This window comes from Bombyx mandarina, chromosome A1, assembly GCF_030267445.1.
Source record: "Bombyx mandarina strain Sakado chromosome A1, ASM3026744v2".
NCBI lineage: Eukaryota > Metazoa > Arthropoda > Insecta > Lepidoptera > Bombycidae > Bombyx > Bombyx mandarina.
The window spans coordinates 4,723,334-4,750,404 of record NC_143234.1 but is presented as its reverse complement, the minus strand read 5'-3'; the positions used below and the strand labels follow the sequence as shown (position 1 = coordinate 4,750,404).

Genomic DNA, 27,071 nt, shown 5'->3' with positions numbered 1-27,071 from the left:
CCGTGCTTCGCAGAATCTATCACCGGATCGGAAACGCGACCCACTGAGAAGATCCGGCGAGTAATTCAGTGGGCTGTGTGTGAGGGTTAATTTACTCGTCGAGCCCTTCGTCGCAAGCGACGGGTTCGACGAGAACGATGACCAGTGCTTGAGCTGTGCTGAAATATACTATTATTTAAAATGAAATGTATTGTTACAGGAACGGTCCCGTGGAGGGTGCGTACGGTTCGCAACACAGTCCCGTGTCGCGATCGGACGCCTCCACAGAGGACGCAGAGCTGTCAGCGGCGTTAGCGCATCAACACCATCTAGCTATGCAGGTAAGTTTACGTAATTGCTTGTCGACACAGTGTGCTCAGTGCCAGTTTTTTTAACTTTTAACTTTTCGATCGCGTAAAAGTAAACTCGAATTTGTACGGGGCTGGAACAGCGCCCCTAGCGGCAAACGCAGCGAAGATGTTACAGCTCTATACAAATTTGACTTTACATTGATAAATTACTTTTTGGATTGCTATGTTATTGGTGTCTTATCTAATAACATAGAGGACTCTCAATAAATAAAAAAAAAAACATTCGAATCCGTTAAAATTAAAATCTCAACATAAGCAGCCTTGAAAATAAATATTTGTCATTTGCTACTAATACTAAAAAATCTATTTGGAAACATAAATGTGATTTGAAAATCCATCACCAGGCTGGTGACTATCCCCCGATGAGCAGCGGCGTCGATCCTGACTACGGGCAGTACGTGTCGTCGCCGGCAGCTCACTACAACCACATGGGGCATTTGACTATGGCGCCCTCGCAGAAATATCCGCATGTTAGTATACGAAAGGTTAAACGGAAAACGTTGCCAGACATTTAACATTACTGGTAACACTGGTATTTTGTGTTTAAGGGTAATTATTGATAGATTAATAGGTGCTTGTTGTCATAAAATTTTTGTTGTGATGTGATTAAATACTGAAAGTCGTCGTAGCCTAAAGGATAAGATAAGACGCATTCGTGTTGAGCGATGCATCGGTGTTCGAATCCCAGGCGGGTACAAATTTTTCTAATGAAATACGTACTCAACAAATGTTCACGATTGACTTCCACGGTGAAGGAATCACATCGTGTAATAAAAATCAAACCCACATAATTTTATTTGCCTAATTACTGGTGGTAGGACCTCTTGTGAGTCCGCACGGGTAGGTACCACCGCCCCGTCTATTTCTGCCGTGAAGCAGTAAGGCGTTTCGGTTTGAAGGGTGGGGCAGCCGTTGTTACTTGAGACCTTAGAACTGATATTTAAAGGTGGGTGGCGCATTTATGTCGTAGATGTCTATGGGCTCCAGTAACCACTTAACAACAGGTGGGCTCTGAGCTCATCCAAACATCTAAACAAAAAAAAAACTTTTAGTTGTGATGTGATTAAATACTGAAACCGGTAGACACCAAAAAGGTCATTGCTGCTGCCCAAACTGAGAAATGCGATAGAAAACTATAGCGACAACGGTTAAGGGAAATAATAATGAATAAATAACTGGGAAAAAACACGTACGGTCATCCGTCTCCTAATTAAGATCCCCTGTGATATGGGTATTAGAGACTGACATAGATACTTATATAATTTTAAATATGTACTATAAATAATCACTCATAGAAAAAGCAAACCTGTTAATCACACGAATGTTTGCCCGATGTGGGGGAATCGAACCCCCGACCCTCGGCGCAACAGCCAGATGCGTTAACTATTGCACCACCGTGTCAATCAGGGAATGGAACGAGGAAAGATCTTCCATTGAAATATTGTCTTTGTTCGATTTTGTTCATGTTGTATACAAGCTTATAAGTGTCAATACGCGGTTTAAGTATAAACCGCATTTCTATTATATGATACGCCACCGCTATAACTCAAACGTAAAGTAATATTATTGTAAAATAATAACAACAACATACACTACCTATCAATACCTCACATGTGTGCGATCCCGGTTGCCTCTTCTAACTTCTTCTTCTTTATGTTTTGGCTCCGGCACGGTTTGTGCATTAGCCAGCGTCAAGTAATAAGGTTGTTTTTAATTCGCCGTTTTAATCATTTACAATTTATGAATAATAAAAAACGAAGGAAACTTAATCAATTGGCATGAAATTAAATGAAATGAGATGATATGGCATGAAATGTAATCTCAGTAAAATGGTGGTCATTTACTGAGACTTATCCAGTGGACTTTTTGGAGGATCTCGAGAAGTTACGTTCAGCGGCTTTGTTTAATTTTCCCACATTTGTGCACTTTCACAGATACTAAACGGTTAATAAACCACCGTTATTACACATTTAAGCCTGAAGAAACACTAAATAGACAAAATAAAACGAAACACACAACTTCACTCCTCGCGAAGTCCATGCCTCGTAACTGTTTCTATGTTCCCTTAAACCAGGGGATTCTCAAACTTATTTCGTCTACTGCCCACATTGAGAATTCGGTATTTTTTAGCGCCCCCATTTTTTCGCTTACTTATAAACCATTATAGCGAGAGCTCAGTCGGTATCTAAAAGTCTCTCCTAGATGAAATTACAAATCACCTCCCAAGCCTCTACACAACGCCATTTTTTTCTGGGTCTTTTACCGCCCCCCTTTAGGCCTGCAGCGACCACAAGGGGGCGTTATCGCTCACTTTGGGAATGGCTGCCTTGAACCATTTGTAGTGTGGATCTGCACGGTCACGTTGATGCGTTCTGATTGTTTCGGGTCAGCGTGTTCAGTGTAACGTGCCACGAGGGCGGTGCACGAATAAACAAAAGACAATTCCGACCTGAATGCGGCCACGAGAATCGTTTAGATTCATCACAGTGAAAATGTTATTCATTCAGTATTCTGTTGTAGCTTTAACTTAAAAAAATACGGTATAAAGAATTACGCCTCAACTGAGGTCGTACAGTACTGATCTCGATTACTTTTTCGTCCTTACAAATAAGGCGTTTTCCTGCTCCCGCTTGTAATTTGCTAATGGTAGAGCTTATTTACGGATGGATTTTTTGTTTTTGAAAAGTATATATCTATTTTTTTAATTCATATGCTAGCGGTCCGATTCCTACTGTACTTTTGTTGCGATGCATTCGTACGCACCGATCTAAAGGGCAAGGACGCCTCATAAGGACCCACCAATGGTGTTATTCATGTTGTGACATGTTTGGGTTTTGACAACCACTTCACAACGGGGGCTAAGCTCGTTGACTCGACTAAAGCAATAAATAAAATAAATAAATAATATATTAAACGTTGAAGCGAGTCAGAACTAGCTTTAATGATTATCTACTGTATCACATATTTTAGTTTTTCTTTTAGTTTTTTTAATTATTTATTTGGGAAACCAACAGTACAAAATAAATTTATAATATTTAAAAAAATATCCAAAACAATAATCAAACATGTTTCCACCATCAAAACAGTGGAGAGAGAACAAAGAAAAAAAAGAGAAATTTAGAAATTTAAGTTTACACAAAAACAAACAAAAAAAGCAACATAATAAGCACGTATAATTATGTACATCAACTTACACTATAAAGCTTAATAATACTCATTGTACTAAATCACCTCATAAGTATTCCAAGTTTTATTTTTATTTTTCTAGGTAATGGATTCGGTGTCGGTGAGCGGGGGCGGGAGCTATGCGGGAGTGGGGGGCGCGGGGGGCGCGGGCCACTACGGCACGTACGGGCACTACGGCGCGGCCGCCTACCCACAGCCCGCCTACATGGTCGATCCGGCCCAAGTACCGCCTTATATGGCACAGGTAACAGTGGCTCAAACAGCATCAGATTTTACATTTATTTATCGAGATGGGATTGATAAGTGACAATCAACCCTGCTTTTTTTATTGCTGATATGGGTGGATGAGCTCACAGCTCACCTGGCTTTAAGTGGTTATTGGAGCTCGTAGACATCTACAACGTAAATGCGTCACCCACCTTGAGATATACGTTCTAAGGTCTCACTTTAATTGCAACGGTTTCCCCACCCTTCAAACCGTAACCCATTACTGCTTCACGGCAGAAATAGGCAGGGTGGTGGTACCTACCCGTGCCTACTCACAAGAGGTCCAACCACCAGTGCTTGGTAAAGCACTCGCTCAAAGGCCGGAATAATCTTTGCTTCTATTTTCGTATAGTAATTTTTTATATATTTATTATAACAGAATAATAACAACTGTTTGTCCTTAAATAAAGCTGTATACTAATGATGAGATCAAATACAAGCAGATCATCGGAGTGAAAAATTAAATTGATTTGATATTGTGTTATATTATTATTTTGGAAACTAAAATTGCAATAAGGAACCCTTTTAAAAAGAAATTGAGTAAATTATCTAGTGTCCGTGCACTGTTCGGTTTATCTAACACTAAGTGCGTCCACGGCTTCGTCAGCAACAAAATGCAATATATTATTAAAACATTAAAGCCATTATACAATTCAGAAAGATAATCTCGTAAGACAATTTTAGGTGAACACACATACATTCTCTTTTATACACATATATATAGATGTTATTATACAGTCATTTTATAACTTATGCATTATGTTAAGGTAACTTATATTACGTTAAATTAAGTCAGTGGCAATTTCCTGAATATCAAATTTGGAATAATGAGGAACAGACAATTTTGCTTAAATCTCATAACAGATTCACTCCAAATGATTTTTCGACTTTATGCAACATATACTTATAACTCTAAATTAGTTAAAAACATTGTTAAAACTGACAATAGAAAGGTGTGGTGAACATTGATAAACCGTACAACTAACAGTGGGGATTTCATTCAATCAAACATTAAATTACATTGAAACTCCTTACATATCGTTTATCATTTTATCGATAAATGACAAACGAATGTCAAAAACCAAAGATAAGATTAAGACTGTCAAGTAAATAGTAATTTTCATTGTTTACATTAGGAGTACGTCGAGGGAGGAGGTAGTGCGTCACCCAGGAGTGCTTCACCTGGTGCATTGCCGCAACACAATCTACATCTGCAACAGAGGTAAAAAAAAATTCAAGCAAAATAGAATTTTTTTTATTTATTTATTTAATTGTGCTCGAGGGCTATGACATGTCCTTCTTCAAACGAGGCTTGTGGAGAGTATTAAGCGGTAGGCAGCGGCTTGGCTCTGCCCCTGGCATTGCTGAAGTCCATGGGCGACGGTAACCACTTACCCATCAGGTGGGCCGTATGCTCGTCTGCCTACAAGGGCAATAAAAAAAAAACCAACAAAGTGATCATCAATACAAAACATTGACAAATTGACAGTAAGTATATGGCGGATGTTACTTCAATTATTATTATAGGTGCAATGGACAATGTCATGAAATTACAAAAGTTAAAATACAATGAGTAATTTCAAGAAATATGAAATCCAGAATAACACTGTGACAAAGCAACACAATATCTCATATCTACATCTATTAGAAAGTAAAGCTTGATTATTATATATTATTTGTTTAATTATGATTAGGTTATATTTAGTTGGGAAATGATCTGCGCCTGATTTTTCCTGTATGTTGTAAGACAATTAGAAAAAACATCTATTTGTGATCTATCTGTGTGTGTTCTATCATCTTATTGTGACATTGCAAATTATCTACTAAGTATTGTTGGATTGATTTCCGTTTAAATACTTTATTGCATATCTTATTAAGATATTTTATTTAAAAATATCTTTTTCCATGTGGTTTCGTCTCTATGTTCTATGGTTTCCATTTGGGATTACGCCCTTGAACTTTTATATCAATCATATAAAGTTACCCGCGTAATAGATAAACCTAGAGGTCCCGCAGTATTCGAAATTCGACTATAATTAATTGGAATTGTAAGTTTGTACACTATTATAATTGTATTTTTTACTTCTATAATCACAAATTTCGCCAAGACTACACTATAAAAATATTAACAAAGACAAACAATATTTAATCTTAATTTGACAACAGACGTCAAGAACAAAAGTTTGACAATAAATAGTATGCATGCGTGTGTGCGTCAAATACATGGTATGTAGTGTGTGTAATGTTTTCTTTATTGATTTAATGTATCTTTTATGCATTATGTAAAAAAAAATAGCATTGTGCACTTCTTCTCTATATTCTCTATAAGTGTGGAAAATTTCATGCTCCTCCGTCCGCGCAATTTTCGTAAAAAGGGATACAAAGTTTTTGATTCACGTATTAATATATAGATAACAAAAAAAAAACATAAAAAAAATTAAATATAGGAATGGATGTCATTAACGAGATACTCTGTGCAGGTACGACTCGGCGTCTCTGGAGCAGTTGGGGCGTCATTACTGCGTGACGTCACCGCGGGGCGAGTACGCAACGGACGCGTACGGCTATCAACACTACCCCGCCGCGTACGACCCGCCGCATCAACCGCCGCCTTTCAAGGTAAAGGGAAAATCAACTCATATACACTATCTTTTTTTCAATCATTTGTATTGGTTTTTTTTTTATTGCTTAGATGGGTGGACGAGCTCACAGCCCACCTGGTGTGAAGATATTACTGGAGCCCATAGACATCTACGACGAAAATGCGTCACCCACCTTGAGATATAAGTTTTAAGGTCTCAAGTATAGTTACATCGGCTGCCCCACCCTTCAAACCGAAACGAATTATTGCTTCACGGCAGAAATAGGCAGGGTGGTGGTACCTACCCGCGCGGACTCACAAGAGATCCTACTACCAGTATACATGATTTTTGGTCATTGATCAATAGAAAGGTTCAATTAGTGATCGGATCACCAAACGATTTGCTCGTTGCATTATTGTTTGGTTTGAAGTCAAAAGTCTTATACCATTGTGCTATGGGAGTTAAATCTCAATTTCAATATACAAACAGTAGGGATTAATGGATTTTTTACATGTCTCATGTAAAGAAAACATAAGGCAGTAGGCATCAGTAGGCAGCGGCTTGGCTCTGCCCCTGGCATTGCCGAAGTCCACGGGCGACGGTAACCACTCACCATCAGGTGGGCCGTATGCTCGTCTGCCTACAAGGGCAATAAAAAAAAAAACATAAATATTTGAAATTGTTTTAGGACTCACAAAACGGACTAAGCATGGGTAGCGCTGGAGGACAATCAATGTATGGAGACGAGGAGGAATTGCAGAAACAAATGGCTAGCATGGCTTTAGGTAAATAAAAAAAATCAAATGATATGGTAAACTAAAGATTTTTTTTCTCAGTGGGTCACGTTTCCGAGCCGGTGGTAGATTCTGCGAAGCACGGCTCTTGCTAGGGTTCGTGTTAGCAACGTCGTCAGGTGTGTGCCCCGTGAGCTCATCTACTAGTTCGGTGAATCTAGAATAACCCCTCGAGGTTACTAGAATAAGTGCTCTGAGGAATTGTTCGAGATGATACCGTCATCTCGTTTTTACCATCGCACCGCCCGCCACCGGAGCAGAGTTCATCCATACTACCTGGAGCCACTGCGGTCATCCACAGTGCGTTTCTAGAGATCTTTTTTGCCACGTACCATCCGGCTATGGAATGAGCTCCCTTCCACGGTGTTTTCCGAGCGCTATGACATGTCTTTCTTCAAACGAGGTTTGTGGAGAGTATTAAGCGGTAGGCAGCGGCTTGGCTCTGTCCCTGGCATTGCTGAAGTCCACGGGCGACGGTAACCACTCACCATCAGGTGGGCCGTATGTTCATCTGCCTACAAGGGCAATGTAGGAAAAAAAAAACTAAATTTTGTGAACTCTTTTAAATTACTTTAGAACTTTTGCAGCTATTGTTTTAATGCTGTCTTCGTATATTCCAGTACACGGAGGTCGTGAAGACGGAGGCGGGCTGCAGTGGCGCGATCCGAACCTACCGGAGGTGATCGGCTTCCTGAACTCTCCGTCGGATGTCGTCAAAGCTAACGCCGCAGCCTATCTACAGCACCTGACCTATATGGACGACCCTAACAAACAGAAGACCAGAAGTTTAGGTATTATATGCTTTATAGTAATTGCAGTAAGGAATGTATTTCTTTGAATGACTGATACACAATGTTGATTATATTGTTTTTATTCTTAAAAAACATTTATACGCTTTAGTTTGGGTTTATTGTGAGGAGGCCACATAGGAATTGATACTATCCGCTTATTTCCGCTGTAAATCATGTCATTCTGAACTATGTGGGGTGAGCGCCGAATGTCCTTTTTTCCATTCAGGCCTATCATATGTCATCTCGGTGAATTTTATTACTGGTTGTAGGACGTCTAGTAAGTCCGCATGGTTGGGTACCACCATTTTGCCTATTTCTGCCGTGAAGCAGCAATGCGTTTCGGTTTGAAGGATGGAGCAGCCGTTGTAACTATACTGAGACCTTAGAACTTATATCTCAAGGTGGGTGGCGCATTTACGTTGTAGATGGGTTCCAGTAACCTCTTAACATCAGGCTGTGAGCCCGTCCACCCGTCTAAGCAATAAAAATAATTTAAAATAAATAATAGTTTAAAAAACTAAAAAACACGCTTTATATAAAATTCAACTAAAAAATAGAAAATAACTTTTAATAAATTTAAATTGAAAATAGTGTAAAATATATTTTATTGTAAAAAAAGCGAGGGGTGCATGGTGTTATTAGTTATAAATATTTTTCTGACAGATATGAGTAGAAGAATTATTACTTCAATAATATCTTAAAAAGCACGCCACGCTTTTTTTTTAATTAAATTTATTTTACACTATTTTCAATTTAAATTTATTAAAATTTATTTTCTATTTTTTAGTTGAATTTTATATAAAGCGTGTTTTTTAGTTTTTTTAAACTATTATTTATTTTTAAATTTTTAGTTATTTTTTTTATAAAAGCGTATTTTTAAAACTATTAAGTACTTTAATATCAATTCCTGCCTTATCGACTATAGATAAAAATTGTATAAATTGGCAAAAATCTTATTTTGCACATTGAATAATGGAATAATCTTATCAAATTAGTGTATTGTCATCGGTCCTCGATAAATCTAAAAAGTTTGAATGAAATCTGGCCGTTTAAAGTGGGTCAGAATCGCGTCTAAAGGAGTCAGTTACAAACATACATACAATTGAAGCTAATATAAAGCGTGTAAAAAAGTACGTCATGTAATGTTGTGCGTGTTGCAGGCGGCATCCCGCCCCTTGTGCGGCTGGTGTCGCACGAGAACCCGGAGGTGTGTCGTAACGCGTGCGGCGCGCTCCGCAACCTGTCGTACGGGCGCCAGAACGACGAGAACAAGCGCGCCATCTGCGACGCCAACGGCATCCCCGCGCTCATGGCGCTCTTGTGTCGAGCAACCGACATGGAGGTTACATTATCTATTACTTACGTCATTATTCGCCCCTACTTGTCCCTATTCACCCAGGCGTTGGTGAATCGGGTCGCTTGAGGGGTTAATAGAGATTTTCGATAAGGCTGGCACTATTTAGTTGTTACGTAGGTCCATCAGTAAGTATCTGCAGTCGGCGTCCATGCGCCACTTCGATAAAGCGGCACGACACGAGAACCCTCTCATTGTGGCCGCCGGTAACTACATTCCCGATCCTGCGGACAGAATGGAAAGCAGTCGACGTCGCCCAAAACACGTCATCTCGGATCCTCCCGATCCACTAACGGTGCTTTTAGGGCTTCAAGCACCGGTCACCGTTCTCGTCGAACCCGTCGCCTGCGACGAAGGGCTCGACGAGCAAATTAACTCTCAGACACAGCCCACTGAGTTTCTCGCCGGATCTTCTCAGTGGGTCGCGTTTCCGATCCGGTGGTAGATTCTGCGAAGCACGGCTCTTGCTAGGGTTCGTGTTAGCAACATCGTCAGGTTTGAGCCCCGTGAGCTCACCTACTAAAGTTAGGGTTACGCTGACATAGCCTCTCAAGGCTATCAGCTTAGGTAGGAAAAAAAAAAAAATGTTAAGTAGGTACCCAACTTTAGGTATTAACTATTTAATACCTTTAATAAGTTATAAAACTTTGATAACTAAATTAAACTATTTAATGTTCTTAAACATTAAATAAAAGCCAGTTTCAGTTCAACAAAGTTTCATCTAACAACTCCACAAAAGTATTGTGACATTCCAGACTTGTCATTATTCTACCTCTAGTTCCCATTCCCCCCAATCTACTGTAGTGGAAATTCTTCAATAATTAATTGACATTATAACTTTGAACATTATTAAGGTTCTATTGTCAAAGACTATAATTTTAATTTTATAGTCTGACTAATTCTATAATCACAAATTTCGCCAAGTCTACACTATGGACAAATAATATTAAAGATAAACAATATTCTCATTTTGACCACAGACTTTAAACACTAACAATTTTTTTAAATAAACAAAAGAGTATATATGCGTGTGTATGTCAAATACATGGTAGTATGTGTAATGCTTTTTTTATTCATTTAATGTATTTTTATGCATAATAAAAAAAAATGCATTCTGCACTTCTTCTCTATATTATCTATGAGCGTGGGAAATGTTATACTCCTTAGTCCGCGCAATTTAAAAAGGGGTACAAAGTTTTTGCTTCAGGTATTATCTAATATAATCTATATGATTATGTTTTGAAAAAAAAAACATAGAGTAGTTGTTAAAAAAATAAACCATAAAAACCACATTCCGACTTATATAAATGTATAAATTTTTGTTTTGATACAGGTTAAGGAATTAGTTACCGGTGTTATATGGAATATGTCATCGTGCGAGGACCTCAAGCAGTCGATAATCGATGACGCGGCTCAGGTCATTGTGAACAAAGTTATCATACCGCATTCTGGCTGGCATCCCACCAACCCTGGAGATACTTATTGGTCTACCGGTAAGTTTTATGCTCTTATCAGGACTTTTTTTTTTGTTTTGTTATCCTACCTATATATCTATATCGCTATATCAGCCGAAAGAGTAGGTGAACTCATGGTGCTCAAACCTGGCGAAGTTGCTAACACTGACTCTAGTAAGAGCAGTGCTTCGCAGAATCTACCACCAGATCGGAAACGCGACCCACTGAGAAGATCCGGCGAGAAACTCAGTGGGCTGTGTCTGTGGGTTAGTTTACTCGCCAAGCCCTTCGTCTCACGCTACGGGTTCGACAATAGCTAATATAAATCTTTAGATTTACCGTTTTGGGCGAGTGTAAAAACAAATCTTTGTATTCGAAAAATTCTCCACGTATTTTGCTGTGCTACATTTCTGTGCCTTTGTCACACACACGTAGGGAAGCGACATAGTTCATAAAAACATCGCTCTTATAGATCGATATAACATTTATTTTCATAACGAATAACTTAAAAATACAACAAGGATAACTCAGTAACCGGTTTTAATAACAACGATTTATCGCTTGCATCCCGAGTTGTAAGGAGCGTCGTTCACACTATAATGTTACTTTTGATTACTCGACATACCTTTACCGTACCTCGAGTTATGAGGACGAAGCCTCAGTCGGATCTTGTAACGATTCCCAAAGAGATCACAAGTCGTCGTGGCCTAACGGATAAGACGTCCGGTGCATTCGTGTTGAGCAATGCACCGGTGTTCGAATCTCAGGCGGGTACCAATTTTTCTAATGAAATACGTACTCAACAAATGTTCACGATTGACTTCCACGGTGAAGGAATAACATCGTGTAATAAAAATGAAACCCGCAAAATTATAATTTGCGTAATTACTGGTGGTAGGACCTCTTGTGAGTCCGCGCGGATAGGTACCACCGCCCTGCCTATTTCTGCCGTGAAGCAGTAATGCGTTTCGGTTTGAAGGGTGGGGCAGCCGTTGTAACTATACTGAGACCTTAGAACTTATATCTCAAGGTGGGTGGCGCATTTACGTTGTGGATGTCTATGGGCTCCAGTAACCACTTAACACCAGGTGAGCTGTGAGCTCGTCCACCCATCTAAGCAATAAAAAAAAAAAAAAAAAAGATTTCTCTACTTATACACATAGTAACTTAGCGTACCGTGAAGTTTTGAAATTGGTAGTTTGTTTGTTTTAATAAGCTATGGAGGTCTGAGGTAACAGTTCATTTTTGAAAAGGGGTCACTTGCCTCACAATTTTTTTTTTCTTTCTGGCCGGGGCCTAACCTCCTACAAGGTACCCGTGCCTAGGGGGCGCGCGGGGTATGTGAGACTCAACGATCTGCAGGTGTTGAGAGCAGATAGCCGTTCGGGGTCAGAACCCAGTCAGAGTAGGGGGGTTCTCTCGGTCAACACTACAACCAGACACGCGGCGCCACCCCGAGGACGCCCGACCGACGGGTCGTCGAGGCGATAGTCGACGATCAACGACGTAGGTGTCCGCGGTACGGCGGCCCTACCAGGCCGCCCGGGCGATGCCGCTGGTGTTCCGGGATACCCCGCTGGGCCAGAACCAGCCTGCCGGGTCGGAACGCGATACACCGCCGACCGGGTTGCTCTTCCACATTATGTTCGGCGACGACAGCGACGACGAGAATGCGAACCGCATCGCAGTCCGCAGCCGCCGACGCGTCGTTCCGTCCTCTGGTGCCAGCGCGCTAGAGTGACGGTAGCGTGCGGCGCAGCCTCAACCCCCTTAGGTCGCCTCGTGACCATCACCGGGAGGATACTGCCTCGTCATAGGGGCCGGAGCTGGAAAAATGCCCTCCTCTGGCCCCCGTTTCGGCGGCGGCGGCACAGCGCCGAGAGGGAAAAAGAGCTCTCCCTCTCCCGTTCCGCCGCCTCCTTCTGCGAGATGGTGGACTCGCAGAAGTCGAGCATCGCCTGCCAGGACTCGTCGCTGCCGAGCATCGTACCCACGACGGTCGGAAGCGACAAGTCCGGTCCTATTTTTGCAACGAGGATGCGGCGCTGCTTCGCGAAAGCGGGGCAGTATGCGAGCGTGTGCTCCGCCGTGTCCTTGTTGCAACCACTGCAGTGGTGGCACTTCGGCGTCGGCTCCCTCCGGGATATGTTCCAAGGCCTGTTCCAACCGAAACCCTCAACAACATCAATGCATGAATAACGATATCTGTTCGAAGTATTGTATTAATTGCCTTTGTAGGCAGATGAGCATATGGCCAACCTGATGGTAAGTGGTTACCGTTGCTTAAGGACGTTAGCAATGCCATGAGCAGAGCCAAATGGCTGCCTACCGTTAAGTACTCTCCGCAAGCCTCGTTTGAAGAAGGTCATGTGTCAGGGCTCGGGAAACACCGTGGGAGCTTATCCCAAAGCCGGATGGTACCTGGCAGAAAAGATCTTTGGAAACGCACTGTCGATGAACGCAGCGGTTCCAAATAATATGGATGAAATCTACTCCGCGGGAGGTGCGATGAAAAAAAGGAGATGAGGAATCATCTCGAATAATTCTTCTGAGCATTCTTTGTACTTTAGCCAAATAAGTGTAAGAGTAAGGCTAAGTTCATATGACCTCGCCGAACTACTTACCGTGCGGTAGAAGATCAATGTAAACAGTGCTTAATGTTCACATAACCGCTGCGTTCGCTGCGACCCGCGCGCAAGTTCTTGTACTTATCAGGTCTACAAAACTGTATCGACCTTTTCAGTTTATCGCAACGCAATCATATAAAAAAACAAAAGATGCAACTGACATACTAAAGTAGTAAAAAAAATTCTTCGTATATTCTCAGGTCGGGATATACAGTTACAAAAGAAAAGTTTTTCATTTAAAATAGGATGCACCCATTATCGTCTTTTTCTTCTTTTCCGACGTTTCAGATTTCGGTATAAAATCCGTAAGCAAATTGCCTGTTCCACGTTCATACGTTCACGGTCTAATCATAGTGCCTTTCGATAGCAGTGTGAAAATTTAAAAGTATTAAGATATCGAGTGATTCAGGTGTGGCATTGTATAAGCATGAGTATTTTCTAACAAATTCTATAAATTTTTCGGGGATTATCCAGTATTTTAATACACATTCACTCGGACTCTAAAATGAAATTTGTAAAAAATTACAACGCCTGACGTCAAAGCGTCCTAGTGCCGCGACAGAGCGTTGCGTACTTATAGCGCTGGGGCTCTGTTTGACGGTATTTTACTATAGTAGTACAACACATCTCAGCGTCATAGCGCGCCGTCAGTTCAGCACTCTGAAGCGCGCTAAGTACGCGTTCTGTTTGACGAAGCCTTAAGAGAGTGCGTGTTGTTAGTATTCCGCAACGCGTCGGGCGCGCTGCGCAACGCGTCGAGTGCGGGCGAGTACGCGCGGCGCCGCCTGCGCTGCCTGGCGGGGCTGGCGGAGGCGCTGCTGCACGCGGTGCGCACGGCGCTGCACGTCAACGCGATCGGCACCAAGGTCGTCGAGAACTGCGTCTGCGTGCTACGGAACCTCTCCTACAGGTACGGGCGGCTTATTTCTGTACCTGTGTTTCTGATGTACAGAAGAAAACAATGTGTCATCTATTCCCGATCCTGCGGAAAGAATGAAAAGCAGTTGACGTCGCCCCAAACACGTCATTTCGGATTCTCCCGATCCACTAACGGTGCTTTTAGGTACCTCAAGCATCGGTCATCCTTCTCGTCGAACCCGTCGCTTGCGACGAAGGGCTCGACGAGTAAATTAACCCTCAGACACAGCCCACTGTGTTTCTCGCCGGATCTTCTCAGTGGGTCGCGTTTCCGATCCGGTGGTAGATTCTGCGAAGCACGGCTCTTGCTAGGGTTCGTGCTAGCAACGTCGTCAGGTTTGAGCCCCGTGAGCTCACCTACTAGTTAAGGTTCCGCTGAAATAGCCTCTCAATGCTATCAGCTTAGGTAGGAAAAAAAAATGTGTCATCAACTCACACTTGTCGACTGCTGGACATGGTTTCTCGTAATAATTTTGAACCCGGTAGAACGATTTTCATTTTGTTTATTATTTTGGTATTATTTTTATAGCTTAGATGAGTGGTCACGGCAAACTTTATGCTAAGTGGTTACCGGAGCTCATAGACATCTTCTACAACGTAAATGCCGCCAACCACCCTGAGACATGAGTTGTAAGGTCTCACTTTTAACAGTACAACGGCTGCCCCACCCTTCAAACCGAAACGCATTACTGCTTTACTGCGGAAATAGTATAAAAATAATAAATGTTAAATATTATATTGGTAAATTATTTATATGTAGTACTGTTAGTCAAGTCTATGTAAGATAATTTTTTTTATTTTTATTTTTATTTTTTATTGCTTAGATGGGTGGACGAGCTCACAGCCCACCTGATGTTAAGTGGTTACTGGAGCCCATGGACATCTATAACGTAAATGCGCCACCCACCTTGAGATATAAGTTCTAAGATCTCAGTATAGTTACAACGGTTGCCCCACCCTTCAAACCGAAACGCATTCCTGCTTCACGGCAGAAATAGGCAGGGTGGTGGTACCTACCCGCGCGGACTCACAAGAGGCCCTACCACCAGTAAAAAATCATCGGCCACATCTAGTCCACCAGCTTTGTGTAAATTCTAATCATTTATGAATAATGTAAAGGAGACTGAAACGATTACATACATTTTTGGGCCCGAATGTAACGTGATGAAACTAATATGAATTAATAGATTCAGATTTATCAGTACCTTGCTGAAAATTATAAAAGTTTTCTCAATCTGAGAGCAGAGTTAATAAAGATTTAGTAAAAGTTAGGTTATGTTACAATCTCTTTAAAAGAGCTGAATAATAACTTATTTAAGCATAAGTAAATGTTTATTATATCCATTGGATAATCTTTTGAATGTCATATTGTGAATGACCATATATATCAGGTATGGAATATGGAATTGCTATCCCACATTTCACACAGCTGCCATAATTTCAACAGTATCCAATGCAACAATTTCAAGTCAAACGTGTGAGCGATCTTCGGTGTGCAGTGTAGAAGCAATTGTCGTACAAGGCTGGCAGAGTTGGAATCCGTTATAATAAAGCAGTGATCGTTGAAAATATAAAAACAGCCCGATAGATACACACTCAAAATGCGTCGAAGATACAAAACGAGTAAAGCAGAATAAACCAACAAGCGCCAAAAAATAATTGTATAATCTATGAACAAACGTCAGCTTACTGTCAAAGCTGTCATCAAAAATACAATCGATTTTAATCGATTTGAAATCGATAATCATATTACTTTGCTAAGTAATAATAGACTTTTTCTTCATTTATGCATATAATCGCAATTAAATCCGGCGCATACCGCACTTGTATATAACAAGTATAAATCGCTCATTTAATTACTTTGCATTAATTACCTAGTGCAATGTTTTTCTTTTTATAATCCTGTAATCGATTAATTAAATCGATCACACCGTTATACCGACAAAAACTAACTTTCTCATTTTTCTCCGGTCCCAGAAAGAGGATCAAGGTGATTTTTTATATTCTTATATAAAAAAATATGACAAATTTTTTAGACTACATTCCAAGTTATTACATTTTTGGCCCACGATTTTCCTTCTCCTTTATATAAATTTTGTCATGAAAATCAGTTAATAGTTACTTTTTTCCATCTCAAATGTAATAAAATCTCTCGATTAAATTAACACTAGCTTCTGATGATTTCTTTATCGATAAACTTGACAATTTATGTATTTCTGATGACAATGAAATAACGTAGTGCCAACAATCGGATCTAATAATGAACTTAGAACAGCTCTCGCTTAGTAACGCTGAGGCTCTAACTGATCACGCTTTCTTTCCAAAAAATTTCACAATGAAATTTTCGTAACGTTATTAAATTGTAATGTTAATCTGCTTCGAAGATGTCAAGAAATCGAAGACCCCCTGTACGACACTCGAGCACCTCCCACACAGTCGTCGGGACAAGCCAGAATACAGGCCAGCGCTTCGAAAGGTGAGGTTCTTGTTGTTCCACCATCGGTTGCTTTAAACCACGGTCGGTCAGATTTCAAAAACTGTCATCAATAACATCAGCTTTACATTTATCGATAAACTTACACCACAACACTAGTAACATGTAAGTGAAAATTTGTGTAGTTTTTTTTTATTGCCCTTGTAGGGATTGCCTTACGGCCCACCTGATGGTGAGTGGTTACCGTCGCCCATGGACTTCAGCAATGCCAGGGGCAGAGCCAAGCCGCTGCCTACCGCTAGTTATTTCGAAATATATTAGACTAGATATGAACACTGTTTTTGTTTTATTTTATTGCATAGTTGGATGTTCGAGCCCACGGCCCATCTATTGTTAAGTGTACCTGTATCGGAGCCCAGAGACATACATCACTTTGAGAATACTTGTAATAACGCCTTTCCTAACCTCTTGAACTGGAATGCATGGTTGTTTCTCAGTGGAAATTGTCAGGGTACTGGTACTCATTACAAGCCCCTATCACCAGTAATTTCGAAAAAAAATTGTTAGGGTTTTTTTTAAATTATTCGATTATATTCTTTCACTGTTATTTTTTTTCGCGGAAACATATTCAATACCTATTTCTTAGAGCACTTGGTACCAGTCTGTGGGATTCGAACATTGGCACAGTAGCATTGCTCGATACGATTGTAACGGACGCTTTATCCTTTAGGCCACGACGACTTCAAATGTAATATTAATTGTCCTTTTTTATTGGAAAGAATGACAGAACTTAATCGTATTAATTTTAACTAGAACTCACAAAAGCTTGCACGTATTTAGTGTTATGTTTTCCGCAAGGAGAAAACCTCGGCTGTTTCGGAGGAAGTAAAAAGAAAAAGGAAGGTTCCTCGTCGTCGAACTCGACCAGTCCACTGGGGAAGTCCGAGCCCGAACCGCAGCCCGTCGAGAACAACACCCAGCTAGGTTACTCCGTACCCAAGGGAACGGAGATGCTCTGGTCTCCGGAGGTATGTGACACACCTTACTGTGGTAATGGCGTCAAGTGGCTATTAGACACTCATTCCGGTCATCGACCTCGAACCCGTCGTTTGTGACGAATGGCTCGGCGAGTAAATTAACCCGCAGACACAGCCCACTGAGTTTTTCGTCGGATCTTCTCAGTGGGTCGCGTTTCCGATCCGGTGGTAGATTCTGCGAAGCTCGGCTCTTGCTAAGGTTCGTGTTAGCAACTCACCTACTAGCCCGGTGATGGTGACATGGTCTCTCTAGACCATCAGCTTAGGTAGGAAAAAAAAGACACTAACATAACGCACCTTGAGATATGAGGTCAAAGTTCCGATTTGCTCGCGGCACGAAGCCGGTACGACGTCCTGTCCCTGCGAGAGAGAGTGAGAGTGAGCGTGTGCTTGCAGGTGGTCCCGCTGTACATGGCGCTGCTGCAGACGTGCTCCAACCCGGAGACGCTGGAGGCGGCGGCCGGCGCGCTGCAGAACCTCGCCGCCTGCTACTGGCAGCCCTCCATCGACATACGCGCCGCCGTCAGGAAAGAAAAAGGTACAGGACTCGCGCCGAGATGTCCAGCCAGGCGCCAGGCTGGCGGGCCATAATGTTGTCGAATAGGGCCGAAAATCCAAATGTCATTAGAAATGTCTATGTAACGGTAGGAAGCGGCTCGGCTTATGCCCTTAGCATTGCTGAAGTCCATGGGCGACGGTAACCACTCACCATCAGGTGGGCCGTACGCTCGTCTGCCTACAAGGGCAATTAAAAAAATAAAAAAAGATGTGACGCGCGTCAGTAGTATTCCATGCTTTAAAAATCTTAATATATGTAATACTTTTGTTCGTGTGTATGTTAGTGAACTCCTAAACGGTTGGACCGATTTTGATGAAATTTTTCGTGTTTGTTCCAGTGAATTTGAGAATGTTTTAGATTCTCAAATCAAACCATATAATTTTTGGATTTACAATTAGGAAAACGTCTGTCGGGTCCGCAAGTGATTTTACAAATTTCTTACATCATTAATTTCATCATCTTTGGAGTTTGTTTGGATCATAAAATATTTTAACGCAAGTTTTTCGTAAATCTTTAATCGTCGTAACAAATGTATTCGGACAGGGTTACCGATCCTGGTGGAACTGCTACGTATGGAAGTGGACCGCGTGGTGTGCGCCGTGGCCACGGCTCTACGTAACCTGGCCATCGACCAACGCAACAAGGAGCTCATCGGAAAGTACGCGATGCGCGACCTCGTGCAGAAGCTGCCCAGCGGGAACCAGCAGCACGATCAGGTGAGGGAATAGCGACTTTAAGACTTAATAATAGGGTCTTTAATTTAAATATACAGTGATATATATATATTTATATAAAGGAATCGATTAACACAATTTTTATGATATAAAGGCATCCAAGTCTCAGTTTAAAAATTTGCAAACCTATCAAGGATCATTGACGACACAGAGACGACGCTCCCCTTTTTTTATTGCTTAGATCGGTGGACGAGCTCACAGCCCAACTGGTGTTAAGTATTTATTGGAGCCCATAGACATCCACAACGTAAATGCGCCACCCACCTTGAGATATAAGTTCTAAGGTCTCAAGTATAGTTACAACGGCTGCCCCACCCTTCAAACCGAAACGCATTACTGCTTCACGGCAGAAATAGGCAGGGTGGTGGTACCCGACCGCGCGGACTCATAAGAGGTTCTACCACCAGTAAAAAGAAATAGCATAGCGAGCATATCGGAACTTCGTTCTCATATCTTAAGTTAGTGTCTTTTTCCCATAGGGGAAATGAAAGATATATAATAATAATAATTAATTAAAAAGTAAAGATAATTAATTATATATGTATTTAGTTTGGCTTGTTACTAGAGCAGGTTTTTTTAGTATATGTCTCTAAAAACTAATCATTTTTTTATTGGTCGTTTATGAATATATTGAAATTCAAAATATAACAAAAAGTAAGTATCCTTGATGGTACGGAAATTAAAACAAAATCACTCTAGTATTTGACACATTTATTGCACAAGCGCCAATGTAAAGATCGTCTAATAAAGGTTAAATTAAAGTTTAATTTCACGAATCCAGGGTACTTCGGACGACACAATAGCTGCCGTGCTGGCGACCCTCAACGAAGTGATAAAGAAGAGTGGCGAGTTCTCGCGGTCGCTGCTGGAGGCGGGCGGCGTGGAGCGGCTCCTCAACCTCACCAAGCAGCGCCACCGGCACACGCCCAGGGTCCTCAAGTTCGCAGGTCACCAGCCAAAACTTATACGACTCTCCGTAAACGCATTACTGGTGGTAGGACCTCTTGTCGTGGTCAACCACGACCTAAGTCGTCGTGGCCTAACGGATAAGACGTCCGGTGCATTCGTGTTGAGCGATGCACCGGTGTTTGAATCTCAGCTGGGTACCAAATTACCACTGGATCGGAAACGCGACCCACTGAGAAGATCCGGCGAGAAACTCACTGGGCTGTGTTAATTTACTCGCCGAGCCCTTCGTCGCAAGCGACGGGTTCGGCGAGGAAGGGAACCGGTGCTTCAGGTACCTGAAAGCACCGTTTATACGACAAGGGATGATGATCAAGAACCAAAGACAAATTCAATAGGGAGGTGCGAAAATTATTTCAACGCACGAGTTATTCGAAATACGAAGCGAATAATTATGTATTAGTATTGCTGAATTGTTGAAATTCGACAACTGACACACTATATTTATATATTCTTTAAAAAAATATTTAAAGATAGACAAAGTTGAGAGTGGGTATTTAACAATTTTGTCTTTGCCTATAAATACAGATTCTCTTCACTTAGATTCGACGTGAGTGTTCTTCGCACATCCCTGCCCTACCCAACCTACGTGATACTTAGATACGTCTGACTGGGCTTTTGCTCGCCCTCTTGTCCTGGTGAAACTGGAAAGACCTCTGGGCCACCAGTAATCCTTCAATCATAAAAAAAACTTAGATGCGTACAATAAGTCCCGGCCGAGCTGAAGTCCCCGTGCTGTTCCAGGTCAAGTTCTGATGACGATGTGGTCCCACGCGGAGCTGCGCGAGGTGTACCGCAAGCACGGCTGGCGCGAGGCCGACTTCCTGACGCCGGCGCGCGCCGCCCAGCAGAGGTCGTCCTCGGGCAGCAGCGGTTAGTGTTGCCTTACATCTGTACGAGAGATTCGATCAACTCGAAAACTGAATATTCATGAGTGAAGCTTGCATTTTTATAATAAGGAAATTTAGTCTAAGAAGAAAATTAGCTTCAATATGACATATAAATAAGAAATATACATTATAAACGTATAAATTTCACAAAATCATACCTGTTTAGATTGTAATTTTTTTAGAATCTTCATATAAATGTAGACGTTATTTTATAAAAAAAAAAAAAACGAATTTTTTTACCAAAAATCAATTAAAAATAATTTAATTAAAAATAATGGCGGCCAAATTTTGATAGGCACCCTAGTAAATATATATTCTCCTAATTGTAAATAAACATAAAAATTTGGTTTTAAGCAAAAAATCGATGAACGCACCAATCCTGCAGCGAGATCTCGCACTAATTAGCGTTTTCATTATCGTTAACCGTTTGACTGCTGTGTGGGTCACCGGTGTCATACGCGGCGCCCTGAAGTAATTATATTGATTTCTGTAATTAAGCGTCTAGATTGCCTAACTTTGCCTTCTTATGTTTGTTAATGTATGCTTTAGTCTTGTAGGTCTCTTTGAAATAGATTCATTCTCAGTATCTTAGAATTCGCCTTTCCCAGAGTCTACTAGATATTCTGGTGCCTAAGTAATAAGATCGAAGACGAAAACCAAAATAATTATTTCGTGCGCCACGTAGAGCATCGGTAACCCAAAAGGCAGTCAAAGGATTAATTGACTCAGAGCTTAAAGCGTCCGCTCCTGATCAAAGTTCGATTGAGTATCTTACTGGTTCATTTAATAAATAAACATACAATTCGATCGAAATTCAGAGATAAATTTTAAAAGATAAACTCATTTTGTTGTTGCGTTGAATGTTATATTAACACACTCAGTCTCTCGTAATTGCAGCTTTGTTCATGATATTCAATGTGTATGTACATATCGATGTTACGTGTACATTTGTGTATATGTTGTGTATAAATGTGTGCATTGTGTATAAATGTTCGTTGAGCCGTTTCATTCTTGTCTTTTTAATCGTAATCAATCGAATGTATCGTCAATTGTTAAATAATTCGTATCGAAATATTTACTATATTCAAATTAGATGTCTTGCGTACATGTGAAAAATCATAATGTGAGGCGAAATGAGTTGAAATTGAATCATAGAGACTAATTGATCGGGATGATAGAATGAATGGAGGTGGAATGAAATTCTCAGTAAAGTTCATAGTAAAATTCTCAATAAAATGTTAGTTATTTACTGAAACTTTAGTGAACTTTTACGAAGAACTCTAGAGACCACTTCCAGTGTTTTTATTTCATTCTCCCACATTTGTGCACTATCACAGACATCTTGAACGGCTGATGAACCATCGTTATTACACATTTAAACATTAAGTTTACAAAATGAAACAATTGACACAACTTCGCTCCTTGGACTCCTGCTATAATGACAAAATAAGAAGTGTTTCTAATGTATTTTCATTCCATTTTTTATAATCCAAAATGTCAGTATGGAATTACATAAATTGAAATAACATTACACATCTCAAACGAGACAAGATTGAAACGAGCCATGTATATATTTGATAACACAGTTTTTCATACAATAACCATTCCAAAGATAAAGAAAAGTATTGGTTTTGAGTTATTCAAAAATATTATTAGAGTATTAGAGTCGCTGTAAAAATTGCCAATACTAGTGGTGGATTCCGTTGTGAGGAGACAGAAGGATTGATGGCACCGTACTGTTTTATAGTAAATGCTATATAGCAATCATATTTTTACGTTTGAAATATAGAAAGATAGTTTTCTATTAATGCAATTTGGTGTCTAATGGTCAAAATCTATTATTGCATGAAATGATTTTTTTATGAGCATCATTGATGAGACGAACTTAAGGCCTAACTGGTATTAAGTTGTCATCGGAGCTCACAGACGCCAGAAAAAGTGAACGCCACCTCGCTGAAGGCAATAAGGTCGAAAATCGCAATTTCACTGGAACAATTACTATTCTGATTTCGTCTTCTCGCATTAAAACTGTATAATCTCAAAACTTACTAATTTTACAGGAGAGTGTTTTAAAGGTTTAACATGTGATATTTTTAATATGAATCATCTTTGCAACGTTGATTTTTTATTTTTTACCACTTACATTCACTTACGTCTTTTAAAGTAGGATAAAATTATGTATTAATTTTGTTAATAGTAGGCAAAACAAGTAAACTAAAAAAGAAAAAAACTAAAACTAAACTATACTCTTTTGACAGTATTTATGAGAAAAATAATGGTCAAATCATTCCGCATATTAACTCAATTTTGAATATTTTTGGAAATTTTACACTTTTAATGCGAAAAGACGATATACGAATTGAAATGTATAATTACACTAGAAGTACGGTTGGTGTTACCAACTCGTATCGACTCCTCACACGCCCATACACTAGCAGTTGACAAAATTAAGGCGAGAATATCGTAAAGTTCATTGAACTGGGTATACCCGGTCAGATTGTGACGTTTGGTTATTGTACGTTAATCGTGTGACGGTCGTGTGTAACGTGTGTGGGGCGCGCAGCGGGTCCGGGGGCCGCGTCGGGCGCGCCGCACTCGCCCGGGCACGCCAACAGCACGCTCAGCCGGCCCATGGCCTCGACCGGCGGCACCAGATACGAGGACCGCACCATCCGCAGGCATCGCGAGGTACCCCCACTCTAACTCACCCATCTAAAGGCTTCGTCAAACAGAACGCGTACTTAGCACGCGTCAGAACGCTAAACTGACGGCGCGCTATGACGCCGAGATTGGTTGTACTACTTTGGTAATAAACTGTGAAACAGAGCGCCAGCGCTATAACTACGTAACGCTCTGTCGCGGCGTTAGGACGCTTTGACGTAATTTTTTACAAATTTTATTTTAGCGTCCGAGTTAATGTGTATTAAAATACTAGATAATGCCCGAAAAATTGATAGAATTAGTTAGAAAATACTTATGCATCTGAATCACTTGACATCTTAATACTTTTAAATTTTCACACTGCTATCGAAAGGCACTATGATTTGGCGTATGTTACGTTGCGTCAAGGAGCGTTGGACTCATCTAGTCAATTTGTGTGACATGAAAAGACAGCGACGTTAAAACGCAGCGCTAAATACGCGTTTTGTTTGACGAAGCCTTTACTCACCCATCTAACCAAACCGAGCCGTCTTGATACTTTTAGCACGGTCGATCGATTTTGCTATTAATCCCGCACGATCGCTCACCGCCGGGCCATGACTTGTCTTGTAACTATACTGAGACCTCAGAACTCATATCTCAAGGTGGGTAGCGGCATCTATGTTGTAGATGTCTATGGGCTCTAGTAACCACTTAACACCAGGTGGGCTGTGAGCTCGTCCATTCACCTAAGCAATAAGAAAAAAGAAAAATAACTCTCTTTTGGTCCCAAATATGAAAACGACCCCAACGCGGTCAATCTGAGCAATTTACCAAAACGCTATACATCGATGCTACATACAATACGGCTTTGTAGATCGCAAACTCGCAAGCAGCGTGGAGTCTTCTCTACTTCAACCACACTGGCTCGTACGACTGTAACTGTAGTGTAAATGATTTGGGTCTACTCTGCGTTTCGATAACATAATGTTAAACACTTTAAAATGAATCCGACACATTTTCATTTTTTTCGGGGTAGTTTTCACTTTTATATACACATGTATAAATACATTTAGTAATTTATTGCATTGTAATTTATCACCCAGGCTAATTCGAGATTAATATTGCCAACAAGAATACGGTTCCAGAATATGGTTTTGTAAAATAATTGTTCCTGAAAGCTTTTGTGCTGTGTTCGCGCCGTGTTTGTTTCGATTAACTGTATCCTCATTCATTTGCTTAAGATCATATTAAACACAAACGTGATGCTTTTCTTAAAATCATAATATATTAATAACGTGTAAAAAAATGACGATGAATCATGTCTATAGTAATATATAAATATAAGTGAAAGTTTGTATGTTTAAATATTTTTTCTGGAAGCAACTTAATTTTTATCTGGATAGGATGTTTTTGTTATGACAATAATCGTGACCCGGGCACCGCTTTGTATATTAGCTATAATGAATACGACAGTTTGTTTCGCTGCTTCGTTCAACATCAACGATCTATAAATGGACCAGAGAATGCAAATCAAGCATTTCTATATTCCGGGAAAATGTAATATTCCTGAATTATAAGTGTATAGTTGTTAAAACCGAGAGGAACATTTAGTTCTCTATACTATAATATTATAAAGAGGAAAGATTTGTTTGTTTGTTTGTTTATATTGAATAGGCTCTGAAACTACTCAACCGATTTGAAAAATTCTTTCACTGTTTGGAAGTTACACTATTCCCGAGTGACATATATAATATGCTTTTGAAAAAACGAAAGCGAAAACTATTGATGATAGAAAAAAAAAATACTACGACATTGTAGAACACACATTATTATTAACAAAAAGTTCATTTTGTGTCTAACTATTATAGTTATGCCGCAATAAGTGTTTTTTTTTATTTAAAAAAATAAAACAACGTCAAATATCGTTGAAATTTTTGATAAAGACTCGAGTGGAGCGGGCCGCTAGTTTCCATTAAAATGATCGAACACTATGTTTTTTTTTTGTGTAATTTTTTTCTTTTTTTTTTGCTTTGCTCAGAACGATGACGTGCCGCCGATGGATGCGAACAACTACCAAGAGGGGATAGGCATGGGCAATCCGAACGGCCGGCCAATGAACCTGCAGGGCGTGCAGGCTCAGATGCCAATGCCGCCCAGCAGTCGCTAGCTACACCTGACGTCTGACGATTCACAGCGATGATCATATCAGGGAATCGAGAGAATATTTTTGTGTTTCATTCAAAATTTTATTGATAAGCCACTGACAGCAGGAATCTATATAGAGATGTAAAGGTGTGTCCAAACATAGAGCGGCAGGCGCACGGCAGTAACACTTTACTGGTGGTAGGACCTGTTGTTAGTCCTCTTAGAACTTATATGTCAAGGTGGGTGGCGAATTTGCGTCGTAAATGTTTATGGGCTCCAGTAACCACTTAACACCAGGTGGGCTGTGAGCTCGTCCACCCATCTAAGCAATAAATAAAAAACGCGGTATTTGCAGGACACGGCACAAGCGAAACACGCGGCGCTCTTCATTTGATATCAAAACTAAAATGAAAGCGGTTGCTTATTATTATGATAATCCTTATGGCGAGGATCACGTAACTCATTGAAAGAGCCATATATTTCAATGAAGCGAACTGATGTTTCAATATTTATCTTTTTGTATGTGTGTATACACGTCCAGACACGATCAACGACCAATACACAAACCTACAAATATTCGCGCGCGACAGACTTCCGATCTATGTTCGTACACACCTTTATGTGTTGTTGTGTTCCTAATATATTTAAATTTTATTGACAAGTCAATTGACAACAGCAACAAGTATCTGCCAGGAAAAGGGAAAAATAATTTTAAATTGAAAGCAAATATTTACTTTAAAACGTCTTATACAATATGAGTAGCGCACTAGACCGATTGTATTTGTTTTCACATTAAAACACCACATTAGATATTGCACGATCTAAGATTTTCCAATATAATCATCAATATGAATCGTAACGAATATAATATATTTATTAGGCTTTGTGAGAATTACATCATTAAACAAATAAGTTTCACGTATAATTTAAAGTATTCTTACAAAGTCAATAGCTGTAGTATGATGACATTATCTGCACGAGTATTTATGTTAAGAAAGACAAAAGTAGCTCCTTCAGTGTTGAAATTTAGATGTGAATGTAACGTTCCAGTGTACAGTTATCAACAAAATTCGAAAATGAAAAAAATATAAAAATAATACTGGAATCATCAATTTCTGTTTTTAGTATTAACATATTTATACACTTTCAATGTGTAAGAAGGTATTGTTTTTATTTTTTAAATTAAATTAATATTATTTAATTTCTATTTTGGATTAGTGTCGGTAACTGTACATTTTTTTTTTTAATGTAAACGTTTATAGGCCTAAATACCGAAATGTATTTCATTTGAATTCGGCCATCATTAATATATTAATTACGTTTTGTATATTATCATGTCA

The 27,071-nt window shown here is 40.1% G+C and overlaps 1 protein-coding gene across 4 annotated transcripts in view; it reads left to right on the top strand.

Annotated features, from left to right (window-relative positions):
- p120ctn (adherens junction protein p120) overlaps positions 1-26,825 on the top strand; it is a 55,917-nt gene extending 29,092 nt beyond the window's left edge. Inside the window, exons 3-20 of one of the 4 annotated variants that reach the window (XM_028169943.2) lie at positions 200-320; positions 695-820; positions 3,619-3,780; positions 4,940-5,025; positions 6,284-6,422; positions 7,074-7,170; positions 7,800-7,970; positions 9,131-9,312; positions 10,658-10,817; positions 14,126-14,315; positions 16,708-16,799; positions 17,619-17,785; positions 18,191-18,332; positions 18,897-19,069; positions 19,869-20,034; positions 20,798-20,926; positions 23,507-23,631; positions 25,625-26,825. In XM_028169943.2, coding sequence (XP_028025744.2) covers positions 200-320; positions 695-820; positions 3,619-3,780; positions 4,940-5,025; positions 6,284-6,422; positions 7,074-7,170; positions 7,800-7,970; positions 9,131-9,312; positions 10,658-10,817; positions 14,126-14,315; positions 16,708-16,799; positions 17,619-17,785; positions 18,191-18,332; positions 18,897-19,069; positions 19,869-20,034; positions 20,798-20,926; positions 23,507-23,631; positions 25,625-25,753 — 2,557 coding nt within the window. In that variant the 3' untranslated portion in view covers positions 25,754-26,825. Of the gene's footprint in view, positions 1-199; positions 321-694; positions 821-3,618; positions 3,781-4,939; positions 5,026-6,283; positions 6,423-7,073; positions 7,171-7,799; positions 7,971-9,130; positions 9,313-10,657; positions 10,818-14,125; positions 14,316-16,707; positions 16,800-17,597; positions 17,786-18,190; positions 18,333-18,896; positions 19,070-19,868; positions 20,035-20,797; positions 20,927-23,506; positions 23,632-25,624 lie in introns of all 4 variants that reach the window. The other 3 variants (XM_028169942.2, XM_028169941.2, XM_028169944.2) reach the window with 3 other exon arrangements.
- The last annotated feature ends 246 nt before the right edge of the window (positions 26,826-27,071 follow it).